Source organism: Cygnus olor, chromosome 3, assembly GCF_009769625.2.
Source record: "Cygnus olor isolate bCygOlo1 chromosome 3, bCygOlo1.pri.v2, whole genome shotgun sequence".
Classification (NCBI taxonomy): Eukaryota; Metazoa; Chordata; class Aves; order Anseriformes; family Anatidae; genus Cygnus; species Cygnus olor.
This window is the reverse complement of record NC_049171.1, coordinates 31,309,365-31,335,956: the sequence shown is the minus strand read 5'-3', so window position 1 is coordinate 31,335,956 and position 26,592 is coordinate 31,309,365. Positions and strand designations below refer to the sequence as shown.

Below are 26,592 nucleotides of genomic sequence, written 5' to 3'. Positions count from 1 at the left end.
TCTGTCTCTGGATGGTTACCCAAAGCTCTCATTTCTCACAAAAATAAACTGCTTACATTGCTAAAATGCTAGATGCAAACAGAAAATCAGAAGCTTTGGCTGCAACATTCATTAATTATAAATGATTATCACAGTTTTTCAAGCTCATCCAGTGGAATTTATTGTCCAAGTTAGGACTTCAAGTAACTGAAACAAAAAATGCTAGGTATCTGAAGTTCTATATACAGTGTTTGCCTTTCTGCTTCTGTCACACTTTCTTCCCCAGAATGTATCTGTAGATGTGTTTATCTTGGTGCTTGATTATTAGTTAAACCCAAAGGCTTTAATATCTTCATTCCTTTGTTTAAGTTTAGGCTTATAAATATGTGCAAAGAAATGCTACTTCAAGGTAGCTTAATCGGTAATTTAATTTTTCTTCTGATATTGATTACCTGATAATAAGTTGATGTCTAACATTGGTTAAACAAGTTTTCTAATACAGAATCAAACATCAGGGCATTTGTGCATTTTTATCCCAATTACTTTATTCTTGGTAAAGAGCTCAGTTAGGTGTGAAACCCTCTCCACATTTCTGACTTTTTTTCATATTTCACAGGGCAAGGGGCTTCTCGGGCCACCTGTAAGTATCATCTTTACAATTCATAAAGATACTGTTTAATACATCTGTTTATATCTGTTATACAGTTTAATTAAAAGTAATTCAATGAAAAAAAGACTTTTAATCCTGATGTTCTATGTCTATTATGTGTTCTGTCTTCAGCTGTTGATGAGGTTGCTTAGGTCTGTGGTAGATCGGACAATAACACTGGTGTCTGAAGGCATAATTTGTTGTTTGAGAAAATGCTATGTTCTCTCTCCTTGAATGCTTGTTATATAGGCATTGTGTGATCTAAAATTACTCCTGAACTTGGTTGTTACAGGGTCCAGTTGGTGCAGCAGGACTTCCTGGTGAAGTAGGCCGTTCTGGCCCACCTGTAAGTATTTCTGTGTTTGCTAAAAGTTGTAGGTTTGTTCAATTGCTAGAATGTACTTACAGAAAGTGTGGGTAAGTACTGTGCCATCTAAACATGGCTTGGGTTATAACAGCACTTGAAATTTTTTTTTTTTTTTTGTCTCTGCAGTGATCACTGGTAGAGGAAAGATTCTGTTTGGTGAAGCTCATCAGAAATAGAGTGATTAATAGCATAAAGTTAGGGACAACGATTAGAGTTGAATTAAATGTTTCATATAATGTTCCTCCTATTGAAAGCAAGCTAAAATCAAAAAGCAAACCTGCCATAAATCTAGGACATGTAAACATTATTATTACATGTAGAGCTGTAGCTTTACATGTAGTCTTCTCACATGTACATTACAGTAACCCATCCTGTGCTATTTCTGTTTTCCATTTGCATGGCAGTGAACACGGAGCTACAGTATTCCTTCTTAGTCTCATTATTGAGTGTGACTCCATCTGCTGATCTTAATGCTGAACTGTACACTTAGCTTCAGCACGGTGTTATATTTTGACTCCATGTTTTACCACTGAAACTAAAATTTAAACCAATTGTTAATTTTATAATTGAAATCTGAAATAGCTGTAAAATTTTGTTTAATGAAGCCTACTTTTCAATGCAAACCTCTCTCTGTGTTGCATTCATTCATATAAAAAAAAGCCAATTTGTCTTTTTTTTAATTTTAATTTTTGTTTTGTCACACTGCCCCACAGTCTGGTAGTTGGCAGTTCCGAGACTGCCTGTAGCAGAAATTGCATCTGTACTGCTTTGTTCAAAAGCTATATATGAGCCTATACCCCATTAATTTGTTCAGTCCCTTTTTGAATCTATTTGTATCCAGGGCCTCCACAACAGATAATGAGTGATAATGAGTCCCGCAAAGTAATTATACATTATGTGGAAAATAAATACTCCTTTTTAGTGTTTTTAGCCTATGGCTCTATAACTCAGGCATGGTGAGAATCAGTGAATATTTTTCTACGTTAATTTTCTTGTTTCATTTTTGATTTAATAACATATTAAACAATACAGAAACGACAGTATTAAGTTAAAAGGTGGTCTCAGTCAGAAGATTAGATTTATTTTTTTTTAATTAAAGGCAATCAGAAAAAATAATTAGCAGAGCTTCTGTGTTTTGTCTTTACTTCTGAAAGTGTTAGATGTCAAAATTTCTTGAATGGGAGAAGATTCTAACTTTGCAAATTCATCTTGGACTCTGAAAATGTGTGGTTTTTTTTTTTTTTGCTTTTTGCTTTAGGCACTTTTGTCAGTTACTATGTGTTTTTAATTCAGATCTTAACCAGCTGTTATGAGAGAAAGGTATGAGTAGATGATCTTGTGGTCAGATACTTCAGATTTCTAAAACAGTTGAAAGTTATTTTATTTTTGGCTCCTATTGTACAACATGGGTCCAATTCTACTAGCAAAAAAAATAAAATTTCCATTCTGCTATGGGAGCTGGGTTATGGGTTTAGGTTTCGGTTGGCTACGTAGCCTGTCCTTCTGTAGCTACTTCATCTCTCTCTGTTATTTGGTATGAATATGTAACTACTGGTTGTCATTATCACTATGAATCAACATAATTATTTTTTTTTATTATTATTATTTTTTTTTTTAGGGAGATCCAGGAAAAAGGGGGCCACCAGGACCACCAGGTCCACCAGGCCCTCGAGTAAGTGATTGTCTTTAATATGTGCTAATGTCTGAATTATATACTATTGCTGCTGCTTGAACAAAACTTCTCCTTAAGTTCTACGATGCAATACCAACTACAGGATGGTCTACCTCAACTCAGTAGAGGTAGACTATTCTCTGCAAGGAGGAGAAAAGAACTATGTTTGGCTCAAGAGCTTGAGAAATACATGCCCCCAGGTGCTACTTATTTTGTCTCTTGCCTGTTACTTGCAAGGGATATGAGAAAGCTACACTGGTGCTTTACCTCCCTAGGAGAGTGGTTGTCCTCTCCAAGCCTCTTGAGAGAAGGGATGTTTGTTACGCTTTCGTGTTGTGGCTATTTACCTGCCCTGAGAGAGAAAACCTGAGCATCTGGCAAGCACATTGTAGGCTGTGTGCTGTGAAATACAAACACTGGGAAATGTGTTTGAGTCATACTAATGTCTCTTTAAAAGCTGTACTCTTCCTCTGTTGGACAGACCCCATATCCATAGACTTTATCCAAGTCATGTTTCTTTTGTTCATAAAAGTTACCAGAGAGTTGCAAGAGACATTGTAGAAAATGTGAATGATTAAGTGGAGAAGAGTATTTAGGCAACAGGTAAAAAGGAGCCCTCGGTAATGGTGTATGTCTCTTCTATTCCTTGACAACTTTGTCCTCTAGGTTTCTAAAGTGCCACAATCTTACTCTAGTTAAGGACGTTATGGACCCTACTATACCCTCAGCTTTTTTATTTTTTTTTAAAGTTCTTTTGTATAAAAGGAGAGCAGTTCGTTACTTAAGCACCCCTGCTTCTGTCTGAACTAATGTTCTGTCCCACTGGGCTTCAGAGAATCAAGCAGCTGCTGTGAAGTTGTATTTCTCCCTGTTGTGCCTCATAAGCACTCCTGTTCACTTCCATCAGTTGTTAGATTTAATATGAGGAATGGCTTTCCCCCCACGGAGTCCATCTGGTTGTACAGAGATCTCCAGTTTATTGCAATATAACTGAGAGACATTCACTCATCTACTGGTACGTGTGTAGTAGGAAGATTATTTTCACTGTAAAGCTGTTTTTTTTTTTTTTTTTTTTTTTTTTTTTCTTGAATGGTAGTAAGCTGGAAAAAGAAAAGCTATCCTGACCGCAGAAATTGTTGGAAACGTTTAAAATCTACAGTGTTTGGATAACTGACTTAACCTAGGAATACTTCCCTAAATACTGAAAATCAAAATATGGTTTAATATATTTTATGTAGCTTAAGAAAAAAATAAAAAGATTAATTTTTTTTCCCCCAGAAATTTGATCTAACTTAGAGGACAGGATTTTGTACATAGCTAGAATCCTACAATAAAAACCTACAATCTAGGTGCTCCTCATATCAGAGATCTTTTGGCTGATTATGATTCTCATTCAAGCTTCAGATAGTAGTATTTTCTGGTTTGCCTGATGACTTTATTGACTGATGGGTCAGGTGTGGTCATTTTTCTTTTTACTAATTTTGATTAATTTAATTTAGGGAACAATTGGCCTGCAAGATGGTGACCCACTGGTAAGATTTGTCCACTCTTTTTTTTTTGTTGTTTTTTTTTAACCATCTTAAGGCAACCTTATCCAAGCTATGTGGTACTAATTATGTGGGTGCTTTTCCAGTGTCCTAACGCTTGTCCACCTGGCCGCCCAGGACATGCTGGCTTAATGGGAATGAAGGTAAGAGAATCTGTTCAAACATTCCTTACAGACATACCTTCTCAAAGCACTAGGGAGGGTACTAGCTGGCTTAAAAGAAGGGTAATTTGCTAGTTTCAAAAAACATTGCTTCAGTATGTGTGCTTAGAGTTTTTTCTACCCTTTACTGCCAAAACAACCTCCTGTTGAAATCTCTTACAGCTCTTGTAATCTGCAGAGTAAAATTTATATTTCCTGAAAGGATTAGAGTATCTGAAGGACTTCTTCATTCACTTTTCAGAGCATTTGAAGTGTGATCACTCCAGAGAGTCCAAATATTCCACCAAGTCCTTAGTCCTTTTTCCTTCTTTTTTTTTTCTCATCATGTAACTTATAACATACTAAATTGAAAGGAACACTCTTATTTTATCTAAGATTTTTTTTTAATGTATTCCTCACTGGTTTCTGGGAGTACTGTTGGCCTGAGGAGATTGTTATGTGATAACCTAAAAAGAAATGCTAATCTGTCTAGACATATAGTCTTGTTAGATCCAGGAACTGGTTTGTTTGAAGATGGTGCTTAATATATGGTATTAAATGGGTGGATGATGAAGCATTGGTGAATGGGGATTGTGGAGGGAAGAGCAAGATTGTTCTGAGGAGCATATGTCTGGTTTGCAGAACTCTGTATTTTATTTTGGAATCAACTCTATTTATTTATTTTGGTTTCTACACTTATTTTAGGGACAGAAAGGCTCAAAAGGAGAATCTGGTGAACCAGGAAAACAAGGTTATAAGGTAATAAAATATATATGAAAGGAAAAGCTGCTTCTGCTTTTTACAGTCTAACTAGTTTAGCCTTTTCAAAAAGAGCATTGGATTTTGTTAGAACTATTATCTGTTTTAAAAGCATGCATGAAGAGAGATTACATCTCATAATACTGCAGAGTAACCAAAGGCACATCTCTATTACACCTGTAATTTGTATTTGTTATGACACAAAAGTCAGTGCTGCCATACTGCTCTTGCTTTTTGTTTTGATCCTCAAAATCAATTATTACGGAACTTGAAGTCAAGTTTATTAATTGGAAACCTTCTGAACATTTAGATGCAGAAGAATTCTGTGGATTTACCAAATAAGTTGTTCTGTGGCACAACTTAGTCATAACAGGGACAGGAAGAATGACAGGGCAAAACATGTTTGAGAGGGAAAGGACACAGTGTAAGATCAGACACAAAGAAAAATTCTAACTGTAATAAAGAGGCCAAGTCTGATTCAGCTTGAAGACTGAAATATGAACTCTCTTAAGGTGTTTCATTTGGATTAACCTTGTTTAATATTGAAAAGCTGGTATGAAAATTTGAGAAATTTTGGGTTGCATTGGTGCATGTTTCAATGCAGGTTGAAAAAAAAATTGGAGAACATTAAAAAAAAAAACACAACAAAGGACACAAAACAACATGGCTCTCTATTCCTTACTATATTGAAAAGAATGCTAATTTATTTTTTCCCTTGATGTTGGACAGTTGTCTTATGCTCCAAAATCCCTTTATGTAAATTGAATTGGCAGTTCATAGTGTTGTGCTACTGTGCATTATTATTGTATGAGAGAAGTTATCATGTAATCAGCCTGGGGGTTAACCAGTTGATAAGGCATTTTACCATTTTAATTTCCGAAAAATTTTGAAACACAAAGTGGTATTGTGATGCAGAATTACTGGCATATCTGGTCCTTTTACATTTATGAGTATCCCTTCTTTAACATTTATGAGTATCCCTCCTTTATACTTTAATCTAATAGAACAAGGAAACCTAAAGAGATTAACATCAAGGAAGAAAATGAACAAAGATAAAGAGGAAAATATCATTACTTTTCTTTATACTGGGGTTTATTTGAAATTATATCTTTGGCTAGTAGTCAAATAGAATGTGAACCTGAACTAGTATCTGTCTATATTCTGAGTAACTAGTCTTCATCTGGATTTTCTTCAATCAGGGCTTGTTGACAGAGAACAGTAATTAGTGAATGTATCTGTGACGAGAGGGCGTATCCATGGTACTGATAAGCTACAAATACACTCCTTTTGCTTTCTCAGGGTGAAGAAGGGGATCAAGGACCCGTTGGTGAAGTTGGAGCTCAAGGCCCACCAGTAAAGTATTTCCTCTTAAATAGTGTTACACATTTGCTTTATTATGTTGTCTATTGTCTATTTCTTCTTATTGTAAGAGTTATTATAAAAGCTCCACACACCTTTCTTTTTATTCTGCCATATTGCTTATAAGTGAGAATAGACTTATTTGTAAAAACAAAACAAAGCATTGTTGCATGGCTTATTTTTAAAAGTATTTCATGTCCTACATTTTGTAATGTTTGGACTGTGCAAATAGTGTTGTTTTTTTTTTTTTCCTGGCTTTCCATAATTTCAGCCTTGAAAAACTAGTGTTTTTGTTTAAAATGTTTAACTGTGAAACTCAGACTTTGCTAAGACTTGGGGATGGAGTGTCTGCCCTGGAAGAACAGATGTTTTCAGGTTTCTGCCTTTTTGCATGTCAGGGAAGAAGCCTTTAATCATATCTGTTATTTTGGAATCGTTTTCTTGTGCTTCTCCTGGCTTGTTTGTTCTGACACATACCTTCTCAGCTTGTTTCCTCATGAGGACCTATTACTAGGGATCCTGCAGCTCAGTAGGAAATATATAACAGAAGTAAGGGGTTTATTCTAAGTCAGAGAAAAAGTTGTAGAGCTCAGGCATAACACATTTAATTTATATAGTTTATTTTCTGATGGATTCTTATACTTCCTTCCTAGGTGTGGAATTATTTCTTTAATTCCACTGATGTCTAGATGTGACGTTTTGGGGGAGCTTACCTTGATGTACATGACATCCAAATCCTAAATAACTGAATTCTCTATAAACATAAGACAACAAAAAACTGCATTAGGACTAGAGAAAGATGAAGTAATCCTTCTTATGTCTGATGCTGAAAAAAGTATCCCTGGGGCCTTGGTGCAGAGAAGGCACTTGCCTAAGATGCTTATTCTGCTTTCTGAAGGGCCTGTGGGGACCAAACTCAGTTTAAGTTTCTTGTATCACTGAAATAACTCAACAGGGATATAAAACATTTAGAGAATGACTTTCCTTTCATTTCACTTTACTGCTTAGCCAGTTGATGACCTTACAAACAGGCTTTAAAACATTGTTTCCTCTTAAAATATGGGATTTGAAATATGCAGAAGGTGATGTCAGATAGATACCCTATAGCAAAGAGGATAGACCACACCTTAGAGAGACAGATTGAGAGGCTGTCGACAGAGTTCTCTTTATATATTTTCCTGCATGTTTCTTACATAAAAGAATGTAAGGTTCTGATGCACAGAAAGAATTAGGAATCTGATCTCTGCAGCAGCACCTACCATCTACCACTTTTGCATGATGGATAAGAGGACTTACATAAGATAACACCTTTCCCAAAATTGAAACTAACTTTCCCACCTGACTGTATTTTGAAGAGAAGTGGTTGTAGTGCAGCAAGATGCATCATACCTACTATGTATATGCAATACAGTCTCTGGTGGGCATATAAGTTGAGCACTTATTTTTTTGAAAATCTTGCCCAATTTTATCTACCTCTGTTGTTCTATAAAGTCTGCTGGTGCATTTCTCTGCATCTGTCCTATATCCTACTTCAGACAACTCAGCTCTTTTGCAAACCTGGTCTTCATGCATTCCTCTTGCACAGACTGCAGAACTGTGCTTCAGCTCTTTGGTAATTTCAGTTGTTCAAGCATATTTGTGGTTGTAGCATTCAGCCTGATTGTTTACTTAGTCTTTTTAAAAGTCTTAAATTAGTGAAATGTCAAATTACCATATAAATTAAATATTCAAATAAAGAAACAGATGGATTTTTCCTTTTGTACCAAGAAAGTAGTAAAATAAACACAAAGAAAGCAAGTAGGACTATAAGAAGACTTCTGTTTGAAAACTAGGACAGTTCTGATGAAAAGATTTAATCATGATTTGAATATATTTTTCATTTTCAGGGCATTCTAGGTATCAGAGGTATAACCGGTATAATGGGACCTAAAGGTACCAAAGTGAGTATTAACTTTTCCTTTCATTAAATGGACTGGATACAAAAATGTACACCTTTGAATGTTTTTAACCTTACTTAATCTTTTGCTTCCCCCCCCCCCCCCCTTTTTTTTCTGCATATTCTTTCTCCTGTCACCTGTTTTTCCATAGCTACTATACTTTTGCTTAGGAAGAAATGCTCCATAGTCTTTCTGATAAATGAAGTACACATACTCTTCACACATACTCACCATTCCCTCTAATCCTTGGATTTATAGTGGTTTGGCATGTGTGCAAATATGTAGCTGGCAAGATAGCAAGTCATAGCAGCTGTAAACTATAACATTTTAATTAAAGCTAACATTTATTAAGTAGTCAGTCCTGTGATTTGCATCTTGCTGAAGGCTTTTCCTTCCCTTGTCCCAGTTTTTGTCAGGATTTTTTATTGAGAATTTGTTCCACCTCCATTCTCTCTCTCTCTTGCATCTTTGGTGTCTTAAATTGCTGCCAGTGGGATTCATGTTTCTATGGGCTTTGACTTTGCTGGGTCATTCTCCTGCTATTCATCAAACTGTTAATTCTAAACTGACTATTACATTTCTGCTCTTATGATCTTACTAACTCTGAATGCTTAAAATGTCTGGAAGGAAAAATATGTAGCAACTGTGTCATTGTCTCCTTCTCCAGAAATGAAGTCACGGAAACTTTATTCTGTGACCTGCTATTTTCAGAAACAACATCAAATTTGTCCCGATTATGAATCTTCTCATTGGTGATCATTTCTAACCTCACAGACATGTTTACTGAACTATTACTGACTTACTTTGCTTAAATTTTTGTTCTGGTTTATCTATTTGAAATATTTACTATATCTGTTTACAAAGAGTTTCTTGTTCTCTGTAAATCCTTCTGATTTTTTTTTTCCTGTCAATTAAAAATGATTGAGTAGCAATTCTACTGTGTGCTTGAAACATATGTGATAAAATAGCTGTACCGCAGTTTACAAGTTCTTTTCACATTTTGGTGGTATTCTAGTATGTGGTGATGGAAATAGTATTGTTAAGGACAGCACAGACATTTTCTGAAATCACTTGAAAATGTCTACCTCCTTGCTCTCTCATTTTTTTTAGAGATCAAATTGGTAGATGAATGACATTTTTCCATGGTTAATAACATGCTTTTTGTAACTTCACAGAAAAACAAGATACATTAAAAGAATCTTCACTAAAATTCATTTTTTTACTATTCTGTTATAACTTAGTGCTATGAAAACAAACAAACAAAACAAAACAAAAAAACACACTCTCTGCTGTAGAGAAACTGCAGCTCCCAGCAAGCTAGGAGGGAGTATAGATTGTTAGTGCCTCAGTGCTTCATTTTAAAGTCTTATGTTATCGGCTTGTTTTCCAGGGAGCTCGTGGCCTTGATGGAGAGCCTGGTCCCCAGGGTCTTCCTGGAGCACCTGTAAGTAGACCGTGTGTTAGCAAAACACTTCCCAAGTTTACCCAGTTAGATGCTCAATCTGAAACTTTGTGGCTGTAAATCAGAAAAGCTTCTGATTAATCCAATTAAACTGGTTCTTCACAGGTGAATAAATGTCATCACGATGACACCATGTCCAAAATCACTTACTGTCCCCAAGGAAATATTGTGCAGTTGAACTCTTTTTAGCCTTTCGGTATTGTAACCTCTTTATTCTGAGTGCTACTGTGCATTAGGGTGGCCTGGAATTCTTCAGCTACTTTTCTTTTTCTTCTGGAACAAAATTCGTTCATTAGAACAAAACCTGTACAGGTAATTTGTGTGCTTCCCCTCCCTCCCCACTCCAATCTGGCTGGAAGTTATGCTTGGAATAGCCAATAAATTCATGGGTTAAAGAAGTGAATGCAACAACCGTTGCTTAGTCAGTCCTGGATTTCTAGGGGGTGGCTGGGCTTTAGCTGAGTTTTTAAAACACGTCTGTGAGCTGAAGTTTTAAGAAACTGCATTTTTAAATGTAGTATGAGTTTAAGATGTTTGCTTTAACCAAGTGTGAATGTACACGTAGACTAAAATATACTAAGCTTCCTATTCTGTCACCTAATACACTGTCCACATGTCCACATAATCACATGCTGGGAAGTAATAGGGACATGCTACAATGCTGTTTTGTTCACTTAAGGCTAAGCCTTCTCCTGATACAAACCACCTTTCATTTTCAGTTTGTATTACTGGGAAGAATATTTGAGAGATATTAGGTATTGTTGTAATTACTGTTATTAGTGAAATCGTTGCTGTACATCCATCAATATTTGTTTTGAGCACCTGATTCTTCAGACTCTCCTTATGAACTGAAAGTTAGTGTGGATCCTTTTTGTAATGCAATAGAAAATTAGCATTCCCATAACTCGTTAAGTTTTTCCTGCACAGCAAGCATTCCATCAAACCAGGGTCTGGTTTGTCCTTTCCATAAGTAACCATATGAATCTATGCTCTAGTATGTGGGAGGAACCAGCAGTGTTTTTGGCAGTTCTAGGGAAGAAGGTAGTGCAGGTCGGTTGTATGCTTTTCTGCCCCTCTGTTTTTGATCCTGTGGGAATCAGGGACTAGACTCTAAAACCAAGGACTAAACTCTAAAATTACATCCAATGTCAGCATGAATTAAGTATTTTTCTTCCATTTAAAATGTTTTATTAATAAATACAGTACAGGAAAATACACTACAGTCAACTCCTTAGATCAAGTTCTTTTTGTAATATGAAAAGAGCAAAAGAAATGTACTCAGTTGTTTAGAAGAGCTCAGAGCAAGCTATTCACCCATGTTGTGATTCTGATAGTAAAAAATTTTTATTAATTCTCTGAGCATGTTCTGTGTGCAGGGCACTGCAAGTCCTCAGTGCTTCAGGTAACATTGATTGTCTGCAGGTTCTCATAGCCCTTGTGTGAGACAGGTTCAGGACGCTCCTGAAAAAGATACTGCAGCCAACTTATCAGCCATGTGCCTTTGTCCCCAGAGGTGCTGATGTTACAGGTGGCTGTTATATACACTGTGCTATGGCAGGCAGACTACGTGGCAGTAGATGCAGAAGGCAAGTGTAGGCTCAGTTTTTTTTAGCCTGTGCCTAAATGAAGACTTGAGTGTACATAGCAAGGGCACAAAGCAAATTCAGTCTCAGAAACAGTCATTCACACACAAAAGATGCTGTAGGTAAACACTACTGAAGGGATGAGGGATCTTTGTGCAGCTTCCAAAGCCCAGCTAAGCCCTGAATTCAGATAGCTACAGGACCAAAGAGGCCATAGAAAGATTCTATGCAGTAGAATGAATTGTACTGTTGTTGATTTACTAAAGGTCTTATCTGAGAAATACAAGTAAGGTTACTCTGGTCTTATTGCTGAAAGAACCTTGAGTATCTTTTTTTTTTTTTTTTTTTTTTTTGTAGGGGGATCAAGGACAGAGAGGTCCACTGGGAGAAGCAGGTCCAAAGGGAGAAAGGGTAAGCACAAATTTCAAATCATGTTTACTTGCAAACATTGATAGTATCAATTACACTGTATGTTTATACGCTGTAAGTAAACAAACTAATGCATATCTGACTAAGTATGGATTGATGGTTTTTGCATCTGTTATTTCAATGTGTTTATTTTCATTTCTTAACTTTATCATTGTTAGGGTCCTCAAGGAACAAGAGGAATAAATGGTCTCCCTGGGCCTAAAGGAGAGTCTGTATGTATACGTTATTTGTTCATTTGCTTTGGCATTACACTGATTTATATAGTAGAGTGCTTAGGAGAAATATCTCCAACATTTTCTTTCAAGGGCTTACCAGGAGTTGATGGCCGGGAAGGTATCCCTGGAATGCCTGGAGCAAAGGTAAGGCACAGCTGGCATGCTTTTAATTTATGTAGCTTTGGTAACGCCCTAGATTTGTTCACTCATTTGGGGCTTTTCATTGTGCTGCTGCCCATGGCTTTATGCACATTATTAGGATAATTAAATGAACTTTCCCATCCTCCAGTTCCAAAAGTACTTCATCTCTGTGTTCCAGAATTAAAGTTTTCCCTTATGTTTGTCTTGCATAAGTTACAAGTTAAAATGTTTTTCAGGGTGAACCAGGAAAACCCGGTGCTCCCGGTGATGCAGGGCCTCAGGGACTGCCAGTAAGTATCTGGTGTTCTTCTTTTGAAAGTTAGGTTCAGTTCAAACCATAGAAAGGCCAGATATAGGCTAGTTTGGCACTGATGCTGGAGTAACTGAAGTGAAAAACTAACCAAAAGGCCAAGGAAGAATCTAGTGCAAGGGGGAATTCTGCTGTATGTACGCAAAACTGCTTTGCACAAGTTTGAATACTCTAGTGAGGAATTCAGTCTTACAGAAGTCTGCGGCCAGTGTGGAATTCTCACGTGGTTTCTCATATCTGAGACCCTGTGGACATTGTGGTGTGACCCCACAGTTAGAACTGGTTGTTAATGACTAGGGGCACACAGGTTCCCAGGGTGACCTGGAAGAGCCAACCTGCTGGTCTAGCAAAGCCTGGAAGAACAAGCATCTTCTTTTGATATTCTGCTGGCCCAGAACATCTGGAATGTACCACACGTGTGGTTTTTTTCTGAAAAACTGTTTTCCATTGTACACCCCTGTAGTGTGGTTATAGGGAATCAGTAGTAGGTTTTCAGCCGTTTTTGAAGGTACTCCTCTTATGTTAACTCATCATGTTTGAAAGCTGTGCCAGTTGTCAAAAGCTAAATAGAAACTTTTTTGAAACTATGATATGGAAGTAATTGCTGCATTAAAACAGAATTGGAAATAGATTTGTAAAATGAAGTAAGCTCTTAGGCTTGGAAGAAAATCTGGTAAAAGCATATTTGCTATGAGCTGTTGCACACAAGTGAGGAGGGGATGAAATGTATACAAAATTTATCTGTTAAACTCTCTGCCTCCAGTATCGGGACATTGAGGCTGAGGATCTATTTCTAGTCTAAGCCACAAAAAGCCACGACTCACAGAATCACAGAACTGTAGGGGTTGGAAGGGACTTCGAAAGATCATTGGGTCCAACCCCCCTGCCAAAGCAGGTTCCTTAGAGCAGGCTGCCCAAGTAGGCGTCCGGACGGGCCTTGAATATCTCTAGAGAAGGAGACTCCATAACCTCTCTGGGCAGCCTGTTCCAGTGCTCTGTCACCCTCACCATGAAGAAGTTCTTTCGCATGCTGGTGCGGAACTTCCTGTGCTCAATTTTGTGGCCATTGCTCGATTTTGCGCTCAATTTTTGTGGCCACTGACTCCTCCTACTCCACACTATTTTTGCCAGTTATAAAGTAGAAATAATACTCGCTGTTACTTTATAAGAAGAATTCAAGCTTGGCCAATTGAATAAAAGTGCTTCAATACAAAGTAGAAGGACTAGAAGTACTTTAATGTGAGAAAGAGAAAATTTAACACTGTTTCCAATCCTCTTAACAGCAAATAAACACTGAACATGCTATTTTCTTTAGGGTTTACCAGGCTCTCCAGGTGTGAAAGGCATTCCTGGTCCAAAGGTAAATCATCTTGAGTATTTGCTTTCTTATAAAACTGTATTCGTGCTTATCAAGTTCTAAAGTATTCAGTGAAATTATATTAATTTTCCATTGTAATAAGTGACAAGCCTTTGGCTGAAAGAATCAAATATATTCTTTCGTCAGCTGTGGTCATCTGTTTTTTTAATGATTATTTTACTGTACGGTCTTTTTGTGGTGATTCCAGGTGCTAAACAATATGTAAAAAGGCTGTGTGCTTTTGAATCTGTGGAAGTCATTGCTACAGGATGCATGTGACATGGGTACCTCAAAACAGTTTGAAATGAGGAATCTCTTAAGAAGAAGAATATCCACAGTTGCAATAAGCTTACAGAATCATGGAGATTTTCGTCTCTATGTATCAACAAATTGCAGCACCGATTCCAATTTTGCTTTTAAAAATCATATGACTGAGACTGTGGAATGTGTCATGCCAAAAAATCTACTTTTCTTTTTCAATTACTTTAGACTGACCAAGACTAAGATCTGAATTTCAACTGAAATTATATGGGGTGATATTACTCATTTGTGAGCTGAGAGCAGCAATCAGGTCTATTTGGTCTTTGTTAGTACATACACAACAAAATAACTGGAATCTGACTTTTGAAAAATTATACAGAAGGAACTAGGTAAAAGTTGAACTAAAACCGAAATAAAGGTCAAAGTTAAAAATGAGTAAAGACTGATTTTTAGACCTTACTGATTTTCTTATTTCTCATTATATAATGGAACAGTAAACCATTGGCCTGGCTGATATTTTTCATCGTTTGTCCAACAGGGTAATAGAGGTCCCCCTGGGATACCAGGTTTGATGGGAAATTCTGGTAAACCGGTAAGATCATTAATCTTACTCAAAACTTAGAAAAATGAAAAGTTTTGCATTGTGTGAAGAATCGCTTTTCGAATTTGTTGCATCATTCCTATTCCCAAAACAGGGTGAACAAGGGCCAGAGGGAGAAGCAGGTCCAACAGGACCCCGGGGACCACCAGTAAGTATTGAACGTATTTCTAAATGACTATTTACTACTGCAGTGTCTCAAGTTACTGTTGTTGCAGCTAACTATCAGGTACAAATATTATTCAGTGCAAATGCTAATTCTTAAGGTAAATAGTAAGTCTTTAACCTCTACCTGTACCAGGTGGATGTGCATCATCATGCAGAGAAATCCAGAAACACAAATCCTGTGACTGTTTTTGGCTTTGGTGATGGAATAAACTCTAAACCTTTGTTCAAATTCTTCTAGTCTTTGTTTTTAAATAGGCTGAGTAAAAGCCCAAACAGGGAATGAGGGTGGTTTGTGACAAAAAGCTGGAACTGAACTCCTGTTCTTGGACTGCAGCTGTCAACTTTTACCACTGAGGTGGAAAAAGCTTGAATGCATTAGCTGTCAGTAGATTGCTTACTCTTTCCTTGGATTGGTATAGTCTCTAAAACAGTCAAGTGCTGAGACTGTATGTTAGAAGGTTTTGAACTTTGGACCAAGTTTGAGAATGTGTGTTGTTTTTATTTTTTTATTATTATTTTTTTTTGGCTAGTGTCTATTTCTACTGCAAGTAATGTGAAGGCAGAGTATGGAAGAAAGATAGCTGCCTGCCCTGCCTAGCAAATAAAATGACTTTTCTTTGGCCCTCTTGGTCAAGTGGCCCGGCATGGTTTGTCTCCATACTGCTATAATCTCTTAACACCCACCCCTTGTGTCTAGAAGCAGGCTGCACACCCTCAGGTTGCATGTTGAAAATGGTCCCTTTCCTGTGTTCCCCAAACTGTTCCTGGGCATTGTCTAGGACAGTGCCAGGTGACCTGAGCTGTAACTGTGAGGACCATTTTTCGTGGATGGAGGTGCGATGCTGCTGGGGCCTCTACCTTGGCCCTTTCTGGTTTGCATAGTGAATGCAGCTGTACTGATGTGAAGTACAGCATTTATCTCAACTTAGAAACACTGATGTTTTACTGGCGTGGGATAAAGTTACACGAGGTCGATCTAACTTCCCTTTGCTCTTAATCCTTCTGTGGGGGATAAAAGGATCAGTGATTCGAAGAAAACTTTCATATACCAAAATTCAATCTGACTGCATTGACAAAGCTCACGAGGCTCAGAGATCTATAAGCAATTGCTTTTGCAAGCTTCTCTCTTGCCACTGGTACCGTAGGGATACTTTCCTGGAATCTGCTGAGCTTCTGCTGTCATACATAAGTGATTTACCCATGCATTTGTAGGGATATCTTCATACAGGGCGTAGGGAATTATTGATAGGGATATATCTGTGAGGGTATTTCATGGCTCAGAGATATGTTCTCTGAATTAACTCTGTGTCTTTAAACATGCAGCAGCCGTCAGCCAAGTAACAGTCTTACTTTTCTGCTATTTTCTTCTGTGGTCTGCATTATTGTGTGCTAGATGCATTAATTCGTGAGATCATGTATGCTGTAGATTGAATCTTTGCATGAGTGCTGTGCCCACAGGTGTCTATAAGTGATACAAAAAGGAGGTTATAGGGGCATATATTCACTAGGGTAGAATACAGCACCTTCAGCTTCCCATATCCCCAGCCTGCAAAAATTTAATTTTGTTGCTTGTGTTTAAAAGTGTTGGATGTACTCAAATAATGTTTTTTAGCTGTGTTCTTCTTCCGTTGATATTTCGTATACCTGTAAGAGGAGTAAGAATTATAACTGAATCAGACCAAAGTAATTGTCCACTCCAATAACGCAAGGTAATCTGCTAAACTATGCTTTTAATCCTCTCAATGTGAGCATGAATTTACAAAATCAGCAGTCCATACAAACAGGAGCTGACACACAAGGTTAATTACTAGTAACCCTGTAGTGAGACAGAAACACTTACTGCAGATTAAATACAATGATTTTTCTGTTTATCACTCTAGAGACCATTACATTTGTACCTGTCATTACAAAATGCACTTATTTAGGAAAAATGAACATAGAACAAAAGCATGGAAAGGAAAACTTGTAGCCAATGCAAAATGGAGAATGAAAATGCGTTATTGATAGTAAAGTTATGTATAAAGCCCTAAGCAGTAATCTACTTCTCATCTATAGTTCCCTTAAAGTTATAAAGAGCCCTGAATATTAACTATGTTTAGCCTCCTCCTGCTGAAGACTACAAGCAGTATATGGCTGGAATGGCAAGCTGTTTTTCTTTGGAAACAGGCAAAACATTACTTCTGTGCAGAAAATTGGAACGATGAGGATTTTATGCTCAGTAAGAACACAAGATTGGATTTTTGAACCTCAGTGAGCTCTGGTCCAAGTTGTGTTTGTATTTATTTTCAGTGCAGAATAAAGTGTATTTTCTCTTCCTTCTGCACTAAGTATATGTAGTAGGTGTATTTGAGCTTCTGCTTTTAGGATTCTGGCCTCACATTTCCAGGAAAAAAATAAAACCTGCCAGTTAAATAATTCCGCACCTCATCATTTTCAAACTTAGAAAACTAGAAATTTTGGAAATAAACTGAGAAGAGCTTTTATAATTGCTCTAAAGAGACTTTCTTGTGAATATTTTTGTATTTCTTTCAGATTTTGAAATTTTCTCACATTTTTAATATTTGCCAGTTTCTCATCAGTTTCATTGCCAAACATTTTCAAAGCCTGAGGATTTTATGGTTGCTGTTCAGGTGTTTTTCTTGTCTTTTTCCTTCCTATTTCAAATTTTCCTTTTTAACATTCACTTCAGTTCCTTTCTTTCTCCTTTACCCTTTGTACCCTTTCACTCTTGCTAGTAGAAGACTGGCAGAAGTCAAGAGGGGCTGGGCTTCTTCCTCAGAGTTGGAAAGGTTTTGACATTTTGCAGGACATGGAGAAGAACTTCAGCCCCTTTCTGTATTGTTACACGGTAGCAACTACATTAGAGATCCTCTTCATGTTTTGTGTCTTCGTGTGTGTAGTTTTTTGAGGGGTTACACAATGGAGCACCATTAAACTATCATCAGTGACCCTGTTTGTGGGAGAAATCAATTCTTCTGTACTGTTTACAAAATGCTGTAGCATCCTCTGGCACAAACCACGTTATTTCAGTGTTATTTTCATTATTAAACAACTGTTGGAATGTAATTGAAGTGTATTGTTAATAAACAGGTCAAAATTTTTTTTGAGTCTGTAAGCATTTACAGTTTCAGAGGGAAGATACTAAATCACTGAAAACAAGATAGCTAGACAATAAAAAAATAGGCAAACTCATGTTGGGAGATTCTTATCTCACTTTCAAAAATACTGTTTTAGTCTGTCATTGCTTTTCCTTAGAAAACCTGATTGGCACATGAAAGGAAAAAGTTTTAATTTCGTTTCTTTAGTTTAATATTCATCTGTTCAGCAAAACAGAAAAGCAACTGGAGCGACATGGCAATTTTGTCTTTCATTTCTAAATCAAATGTATTCCCTCTTCCACTCCGATTGTTCTGTCAGTTAACTTTGTTTCCTTCACATTACAGTAGCCAATCCAAGTAATTACCAAACTCATTTGTGATTTAAATTGTTCTAAGTCAGTTATCCTGGCAGGTGGCCCAAAGGAAGCAAATCTCAAACAACGGTGTGTCATTCCTAATCAGTGGAATTTAGCCATGCTCCCTCAGCTGCTTAGCTACTTTTTTTTTTTTTTCCATATTTGCTGAGATTTAGTAAGATTTAATTTCTAATGTTTTATTTGCAGAAAATACTGGCAGCCCCTTTTCTTCCCCCTCCCCATTTTTTGTCCCTTGTTTCTCTTCAACTATTTAACCTCTAAATTGCTAACGTTTAGAAAAGATGTATCCCATCCTGTGGTTTAGACGTGAAAAGAGAGCTTGGACCGTTTAAATATATTTAACAATGTTAGGTTGAGCACAATGTTGATGTGTATGCAGACCAACAGATATGTGTTGTTTAAGTATTTAGGATGTGGTGCATATTTTCCTAACATTAGCAATAGAGGCTGCATATCTAGCTGCATAAAATTTGGTACCATAGCTGCCTATGAGAGGTTTTTGAGTATGAGTGACCCTGTATTAGAGGTTCAGGCTGGCTGGGCTGACTTGCTCTCTGGAGGTGCTTTTGTCTCTGTTCATTTTGAAGAGGAAGCTTAGAAAATAGCTTGGGTTTGATTCTGAAATGTCAGATAACCTAAATGCAGATGAGAATACTATTTTCAACATCTTGGGTTATTTTCAACTAAATCATGCTTTGAGTATTAAAAGACATTTTCCTTTGTCTTACCTACCCTGAAATGTATCATCTTACCTTAACAATTATAACTAAAATCAATTTTTCTATGACATTCTTTTCAGATGACTCAAACCGAAACAATGGGTCATTTTCCGAGTTGGTTTTGGCATAGTGGTATTAGTACAGTGACAGGATGAAACGTCCTTACCTCAGTTTATATGATATATGTAGGTATTATTGGACACATTTTGTATGTATAATTCAGAAGTGTTTCACAAATGGTGGGTCATAATTTACATTTAGGGTATAGCCAGAGGACTTACTAGTTTATAGCAGAGTTGAAAGAACAATGTGGGCTTTCACCCTGCCAGATAAGCTTTGTATCCAGCAAACCTAAGCCTCTAGGCTTGTGCCTAGCGCTTCCTGACCTTCCACGGCTCTGCAGTGTCGTTCATGCAGGTCAATGCTTCCTCCTCTCTCTGTCACACTGCATGGGCTGTCCAAACCTCAGTAGGATCTCCAAGCCTCCCCAGTTCTCGTACTGTCCACCCATCTTTACAAACTGCGTGTTCAGATTCCTGTCTGCTACCTTACTTTTTAACCCTCCACCTCCAACAGCAGCTTCCATTGAATTTTGGGCATGTTATACCTCTGCTGTCAGCAGGTATCCAAGTGCTGGCTTTTCCTAAACACCGTATTCTTTTATAAGCAGTAACCTGGGTAAAAAACACCCTTATCATGAAGTTAGTGTACTAATGTGAGATTCATCAGAAATTCTCACATTTGTGAGATTGAAATTAGCTGGGGATATTCTCATTCTTATTGCTGTTCCACTAACAGAGGCATCCTTAACAGGATCAATTGCACACCTGGAAATCAGTAAACTAGCAAAAGGAACTGTTGCACCTGAGTGTGTGCTCTGTGCCTGTGGGAACTCTACAACAAATCAAATCCTACTGAATTTCAGTGGGGGTGAAAACCATCCCAGACAACTAAAGGAAGGTCTACCAGTACTCATAAACTATGTTGTAATGTATGTGACATTCAAAGTCTGAATATTGATCTAACAGAACTGTGAGAGAAACATTAAATCCGCTTTAAATGTATCAAGTGGTATGGCAATAGTCCCTTAAACAAAGTGAATGGGGAAAAAGTAGATTCTTCAGTGACATGACTCTTGGCATATTTTAAATGTTTACATGAGGACACTTCAGGATGCCTTTTTTTTCTTCATCTTCTAGGAAGCGAACCTAAGGTAAATAGCTGAACGTGAATATTAACATTGAGCCCTCAGTTAAGTATAGTAACTCGGAGGAAGCTTTGCAGTCTTAAATTATGCCAATAGGATTCCTGATTGTTCTTTGGGTTACAGTCTCTTACTCTCTGAAACACAACACCTGTGGATTCTGCAGTGATGGCCCTTAATTTGAAGTGATCTATCCTTACAGCCGTAATGCCCATGTTTATGGGAAACACCATGCTTTACTGTTGTGGTCTTATGTTTTTTTTTTTTTTTTTTTTTTTACCACTTTAGAAAAGCATGAGTGTTTGAAAAAGTGCCTACAAGGATTTTTTACATTTAAATGAAGTGAAAGATTTTATTGAATTCTTTATGACCAGCAGAAACATTGATGTGCTTAAGACATTAATTATGAATTTAACTCTACGGAAGGAACATCGCTTTTGTTTTATAGCTGCATAGCATTCAGATGTGAATGGTAAGACATACACAAGGAGACAAATTTTTAATACTGATTGTAAATTTAATCATCCTCTTTCCTGCATCAGAAATGTAGGAGTATTCTGGGTCAGAGGTGTAGTACTGAATTATGTGATTAAAATACAGATTTTTCAAAAAGGCTTGTGCATGTTTTTGGTAGTAAAATAAAGGTGATTTGGGGGGCTTTTTAAAATTTATTTTAGGTCTAGAACTTATACAAAGACCTTTAAAAGGATAGTGACCTTAACACAATAGGATGTTTTGGAGGGAATTAATGGAAAAGTCTTTCTGTGTTTGGTTCTCTGATCAGTCCAGGATACCCAACTATTTCTGGAACTGTAGGGCTCAGTCTTTCCAGGCTTGTATGAGAAGTCATCACTGCATTTATGACCTGGTGTAAAAGGCATTTAAGTCTGCTCTTTCCTTTTATTGTTCAGCATGTCACAATATTTTCCTTATTACGAAGAAAATACTTATATTCGAACTTATCGACTGTGTACAGTACTGGAATGCTTAGATCTGCTTTTATCCAAAATTTTCTAAGCTATATATAGCAGAGTTATCTACTTACATCCTAATAACCTTGATTCTTGGAATTTTATGATCTTAAATGATGCATCATGCTTTTATAGCAAGTACTACACATGTTTACACAACTGAAGTAGAGAAAAGTGTCTTGCACGACAGGCTTGTGTTGTGTTTGAATTTATCTGTAGAGGAGTACAAAACTTATTAAGCTGTTCTTAATAGTTTGATTGTAAGAGACAAACACTTTTCGGGATAGGTACTTTATTTCAAGATTTGCTTAAACTCTTTGAAATTTTGACTCAGTGTCAGGTTTACCCAGAATGTATTTTCAAGTGGCTGCATTAAGAGACGGAGTTATAACACTAATGTGACTGTGATGATCTGAATGCATTAACATACCTGAAGTGAAGCTAAAAAGACAAAATCCAGTTAAGAGCATATTTATGCTTATCACTGTTATGAATGGGTTTTTGAAAACATCTCTCCTCCCTACAAAAGCCTTCACATATATAGACATGTATTTTTACCTAAATGAATTTGTTAAGCATGACTTCTGCATGCATTTTTCAAATTTGTCCATTGCAAGGTGGGATCATGGGCCTTTAAATATTTTAAGATGACACTTGAAGGCTAACAAGAAAAAAGTATGCTCGTTGCTCTTTTTTTTTTTTTTGTCATGAGCTTGTAAGTTATGCTTAATTGGGTCAATTGGGTGTCTGGTTACTGAAACTAAGCATCAGCCTAAAGCTAAGGGTTAGCCCATTGGGATTGTCGTAGTGAAATAACTGTATTCCTAACAGGTAACTTTCAGGTGCAGAACATGAAGGAGACTTTATTGTGAATAATCACGCATCAGAATTAAATAGTTAAGTCATTTAATGCTAACTAAATATTGTGTGTCATTGTAACCTAAAAATGTTTAAATTTCTCAGCTTTCCGGTATCTGTAACTCACGTGATATTTTTACAGTAATAAACAGAAGTCTTGATTAAAGCCAACTGCTAAGTAATGTAATTCATTAAACATTAAGGAAATAATCATACTTTATTCCCAGTTCACAAGAAATGTTTCAGGAAGTAACAGTGTCCTTCTATTTCCTATAAGGGCAGCAGAGGGGAGACAGGTCCTGTGGGCCCTCCGGGTTTACCAGGGAAACTGGTAAGCATTTTATTTCCATATTCAGTGCCTATGTGTACTTTCAAGGAGCTATGGTATCATCTGGAACTACACTTAGCCATTCATCTATGCAGGGAACTGAAAATAACGTTGAAATGAGTGATTGTTGAATTTCTTTTTCAGTCCTCTGTGACCGTGCTAATATTAGTAAATGTTGTTTTGAAGTTTCTGGAGCTGTGTGACTTTTTCTTCTGCCTAAAAGAAACACCTCTGTGATGTGCAAAGCTGGGTTGCACACCCCTGTGTGGGCTGTGTGCGCATGGGGAACAGGAACAGTGAAAGACTGGCTTTCTGCTAACAGCTACGTGAAACTAATGAATGGAGCAGATTATGAATGCCACCTTTTACTACTTCTCCAGCAGTATTTACACAGCAACAGTCAGAAGCATAGCTGGGGAGGTTTTAGCTGAAAGAGCCTGCTGTTACAGAGGAATGCACAAATCACAGGCTGCAAGATCTGAGGAAGTATTTTAAGGGAACCAGACTCTAGTCGAGGGACTGAAGGGTGGAAAACCCTGTAAGCCATTTCTCTTGTGCTTGTCAGCAATAACATTACAGTAAGACACTGTTTAAAGGGATGTATTTTGGATCAGCTCTATTTTGATCAGATAATCACCTTTCATCAAGTTGGGACTGCTCTAGAAATGAGATTCTTACCCATCTGCTTGTCAGGGTACGACCCTCAGCTGTTCATTGTAAAACCGACTGGGTAAGTTTACATCTTTAACTTATTTTCACAGGGTCCCCAGGGTGATATTGGACTTCCTGGACTGCCAGGTCCTCCAGGCCTACCTGGTGGTAAGGGTGACAGGGTAAGAAATGCACTCATAAATAGTCTGCACTTTGACATCAAGAGTAAATGCAACAATATGAACATTGTTTGCAGTTTTTACGTGAACTGATTTCTTGTTATTTCTCGTTTTGCATGTAGATCTGTTGGCTGCTGTTTGGAGCCCATTAACTACTTGTAGCTTATAAAATATACAGGGAAAGTCACGACGTTACTGAAGGGTTTTAAATAAGATTACTGTTGTTAATACATATTTTTTTTCTGAGTTTGAATCATTTAGGTACTTAAATCACATCGAAAATCGTTGACTCAACCAGATCTGTTATTGTAAATCAGGCTCTCTGGTTGCTACAGAACTATGTGGAACATCAACCCAGTTCTACAGTAGTCACAGTGTCTTTAACATACCTCTTAGGATCTGCTAAGGACATGCACTGGTTTCTGTAGCTATTGAGACACCTGTGTGTACATGCACAATTACAGGATATAAGTACCCCATCTAGGATTTTGTTAGGAGGGAAGAATTGGGCCATAGAGACATCACGTATCTGCAGAAGATATCCTGCTTTGCTGAACAGATGTCAGTGAAGACTTCATATACATATAAAAAAAAGAGTTCCTTATCTTCTTTCGCGCACAGGAGGCTAGAGAGGGTGGAATTCACTCACCAAACTTCAGACATCTTTGTTACAGGAACTGTCAGTTCTGCATTGTGTTTCATCCTTCCTATTTCAAGCATCTGCTTCAGTATGAAATGAATTGCACTTTTGAAGTGTCTGGTGCTTTCCACTGACAATCAAGGGAGCATACGACTGTTAGACGTGGGTATTGCTGCCCTAGATGTCTTTTCTTTGAACAGAGGAATCCTGCCCCTGGCGCCTTATACACTGTATGGTGGCTAGATAGGGCTCACAGTTGCATTTGGCAGTTTTTAAAAGCTGCTCAGGTACTCAAAAACATATTTCTAAGACAGCCTTTTTTGTCCTTGAAGTATTTCTTCATGTGGATTTTTTTTTTTTTTCATGCTGAGATCAGAGACATATGTTTCTAGTCAAATATAAGCATTGACATAAAGCAGTCTCTTCTTATTACACTGGTAACGATTCATAACTTACTCTTCCAGAGGGAGATTGAAGGTACCTCAGGAAGCAAATATGATAGGAACATGGCTAGTATCTGTTGCAGTGCTGACAATCTCCCTCCAAAGATGCCTATTTCTCTCAATTTATCATATAAAGGGGCTTGACCTGCAAGATAAGAACAGAATGTAGATGGTGTGAACAGCCCCATTCAGATTCTGGCTAGAGTCAGGAGGTTTCTGTTTGTCTAAGGGGCAGATGATGATAGCTTTTTTGTATCCTAGGGCTGGTTTCATGCCCAATGCAAATAAAGTCCAAAAAACTCTCCCAGCAATGATCTCATCCTACGATTGCTTTTTATCTTCCCTGTTTTGAGAGTTACCAACTGAATCCACTCATATCATGGGTTCATTTTTTAATTCAGTCCCACAGAGACTGGAGTGATTTTTCTGGGTCAGGCTTAACATGGCTGCAGCTCTGCTAATGCGTACTGCAAGTCAGAGGCCTGAAAAGCAGTCACATCGTGCCACTCTGTCCTTTCTCTACACTGTTCTTCTTGCAACTGCATCTGGTTCTGCCTATTATACTAAATCAAACAGCTTCAGGCCAAGAACCAGACCTTGACACTGGAGCATGAAAGGGATTTTTACAAATAGATAAACAGTAAGTTAAAAAAAAAAAAAAAAAGGTAAAAAAAAAAAAATATATATATATATATATGTATTTTAACATCTTACCCTTTTGTCTCCATTGACATTTTGGGGGACAATGGAGAATGGCATTGGATTGTTTTAGTTGTGATTTTTATGCCTGCTGATACAAATATTACAGCTCAAGCTTCACAAAAGCAAAAGCTCGTCCCATTTCAACATTATCAGCAGTTTTGTTGCTCAGAAGAAGAATAAGTGGAGAAAAACAACACAAAACTCACTGTGCTAGGTTGGAAATCAATGTCTTTTTGTTTGAGTACTTCAAAAACCTAAAGGCATGATTTTGAGAGTACTTTAGACAACATAGTTGGTGTTATTTGACAAAGTTTGAATGTTAAATAGGTCTGTGATTTCCACTGCTTAGCTTAGGAGATAATTTAGTATTGGCTCTTCATCCTCATCATAATGAGAGCAAATCTGAATTCATAAAATTGCAGATGTTATACCAGTTTCTGTGCCTGTATCTTATAGGAATTAAATGGATCTCTGAAATTGGAGAGAAAATACTGCATGTCAGTTTAAAAAAAAAAAAAAAAAACACTTTTTTTTGTGTACAGTTATAGTAATTTGGAATGGGTATATTTGAACGTGCGCAGACTGCAGAGAACATTTAAGGATGACGCGATTGTTTTTCTAACAAAACAAAAATACTAGAATTTTCTTAATTGGTGCACTGTTCTATGAGTGAAACACTTCTACAATAGAAACAAACGACATATGCTTGAAATAAATCAGGTCATAAATTTATTCTTCTTATGTTCCTGCCTGTCCAAACAGGTACATTTTAACATTATTATAGGATTCTAAGACAAAAGATAATTTAAAAAAAAAGGGGGGGGGGGGGGGCAGGGAGGGAGCAGAATAACAGTTTTAAGATACAGGTAAATTCAGCTTTCACTGTGATAAAAATTCTAGAGACAGCACTGCTAAAACCACTGAGAATTAAACAGCAAGCAAGACAAGGTTGTGACTGAAATTGCGGATGTCTGGCTGTGCTTATCCCACAATACCGAGGCTGGTATGGCTCACAGCTATACAGAATACTTAATATGGCTAGAAAAAGTGATACACTTATTAGATTTTTACTTATAATTTCTAAGCGATTTGCAGAGCAGAGTTGTAGCAACTTCAAGAGCATCTGCCATGTAAAGCTCCTGCTTGACAGTCAGCACGTGCCAGTGTGTTTTATATTCCACGTTATTACTTCCCTTCAGCCTGGCACCTTAATTATCCAGGGAGATTAAAGTGATTTTGCTGTCATTCTTAAAAATTTACTGCTTTAAAGGTCTACTGCATTAATGCTAGATAGTTGGGAAGACTGAAGATGATTTAATATACTTTTGTGAGGTAGGAAAAAAAGTTAAGGGGGTTCAATTCATACTAGCAAAGTGGCATTAAGAGTTTATTTCCAAGGAATCACCAGTGTTTTCCGTAGTGCTGTAGTCCTCAAGTCCTGTTATCTTTCCCAGTAGATATTAGTGGTGAGCAAAGAAGACAGATCTAT

At 37.2% G+C, this 26,592-nt stretch overlaps 1 protein-coding gene across 2 annotated transcripts in view; it reads left to right on the top strand.

The window, feature by feature from the left end:
• The window catches only part of COL9A1 (collagen type IX alpha 1 chain), a 67,204-nt gene that overhangs the window by 28,580 nt on the left and 12,032 nt on the right, over positions 1-26,592 (top strand). For both annotated transcript variants that reach the window (XM_040553087.1, XM_040553088.1), the window contains 18 exons: positions 596-619; positions 921-974; positions 2,614-2,667; positions 4,167-4,199; positions 4,301-4,357; positions 5,060-5,113; positions 6,413-6,466; positions 8,359-8,412; positions 9,800-9,853; positions 11,812-11,865; positions 12,042-12,095; positions 12,189-12,242; positions 12,476-12,529; positions 13,865-13,909; positions 14,706-14,759; positions 14,863-14,916; positions 22,438-22,491; positions 23,250-23,321. In XM_040553087.1, the coding sequence (XP_040409021.1) occupies positions 596-619; positions 921-974; positions 2,614-2,667; positions 4,167-4,199; positions 4,301-4,357; positions 5,060-5,113; positions 6,413-6,466; positions 8,359-8,412; positions 9,800-9,853; positions 11,812-11,865; positions 12,042-12,095; positions 12,189-12,242; positions 12,476-12,529; positions 13,865-13,909; positions 14,706-14,759; positions 14,863-14,916; positions 22,438-22,491; positions 23,250-23,321 (933 nt within the window). The remainder of the gene's footprint in view (positions 1-595; positions 620-920; positions 975-2,613; positions 2,668-4,166; positions 4,200-4,300; positions 4,358-5,059; positions 5,114-6,412; positions 6,467-8,358; positions 8,413-9,799; positions 9,854-11,811; positions 11,866-12,041; positions 12,096-12,188; positions 12,243-12,475; positions 12,530-13,864; positions 13,910-14,705; positions 14,760-14,862; positions 14,917-22,437; positions 22,492-23,249; positions 23,322-26,592) is intronic.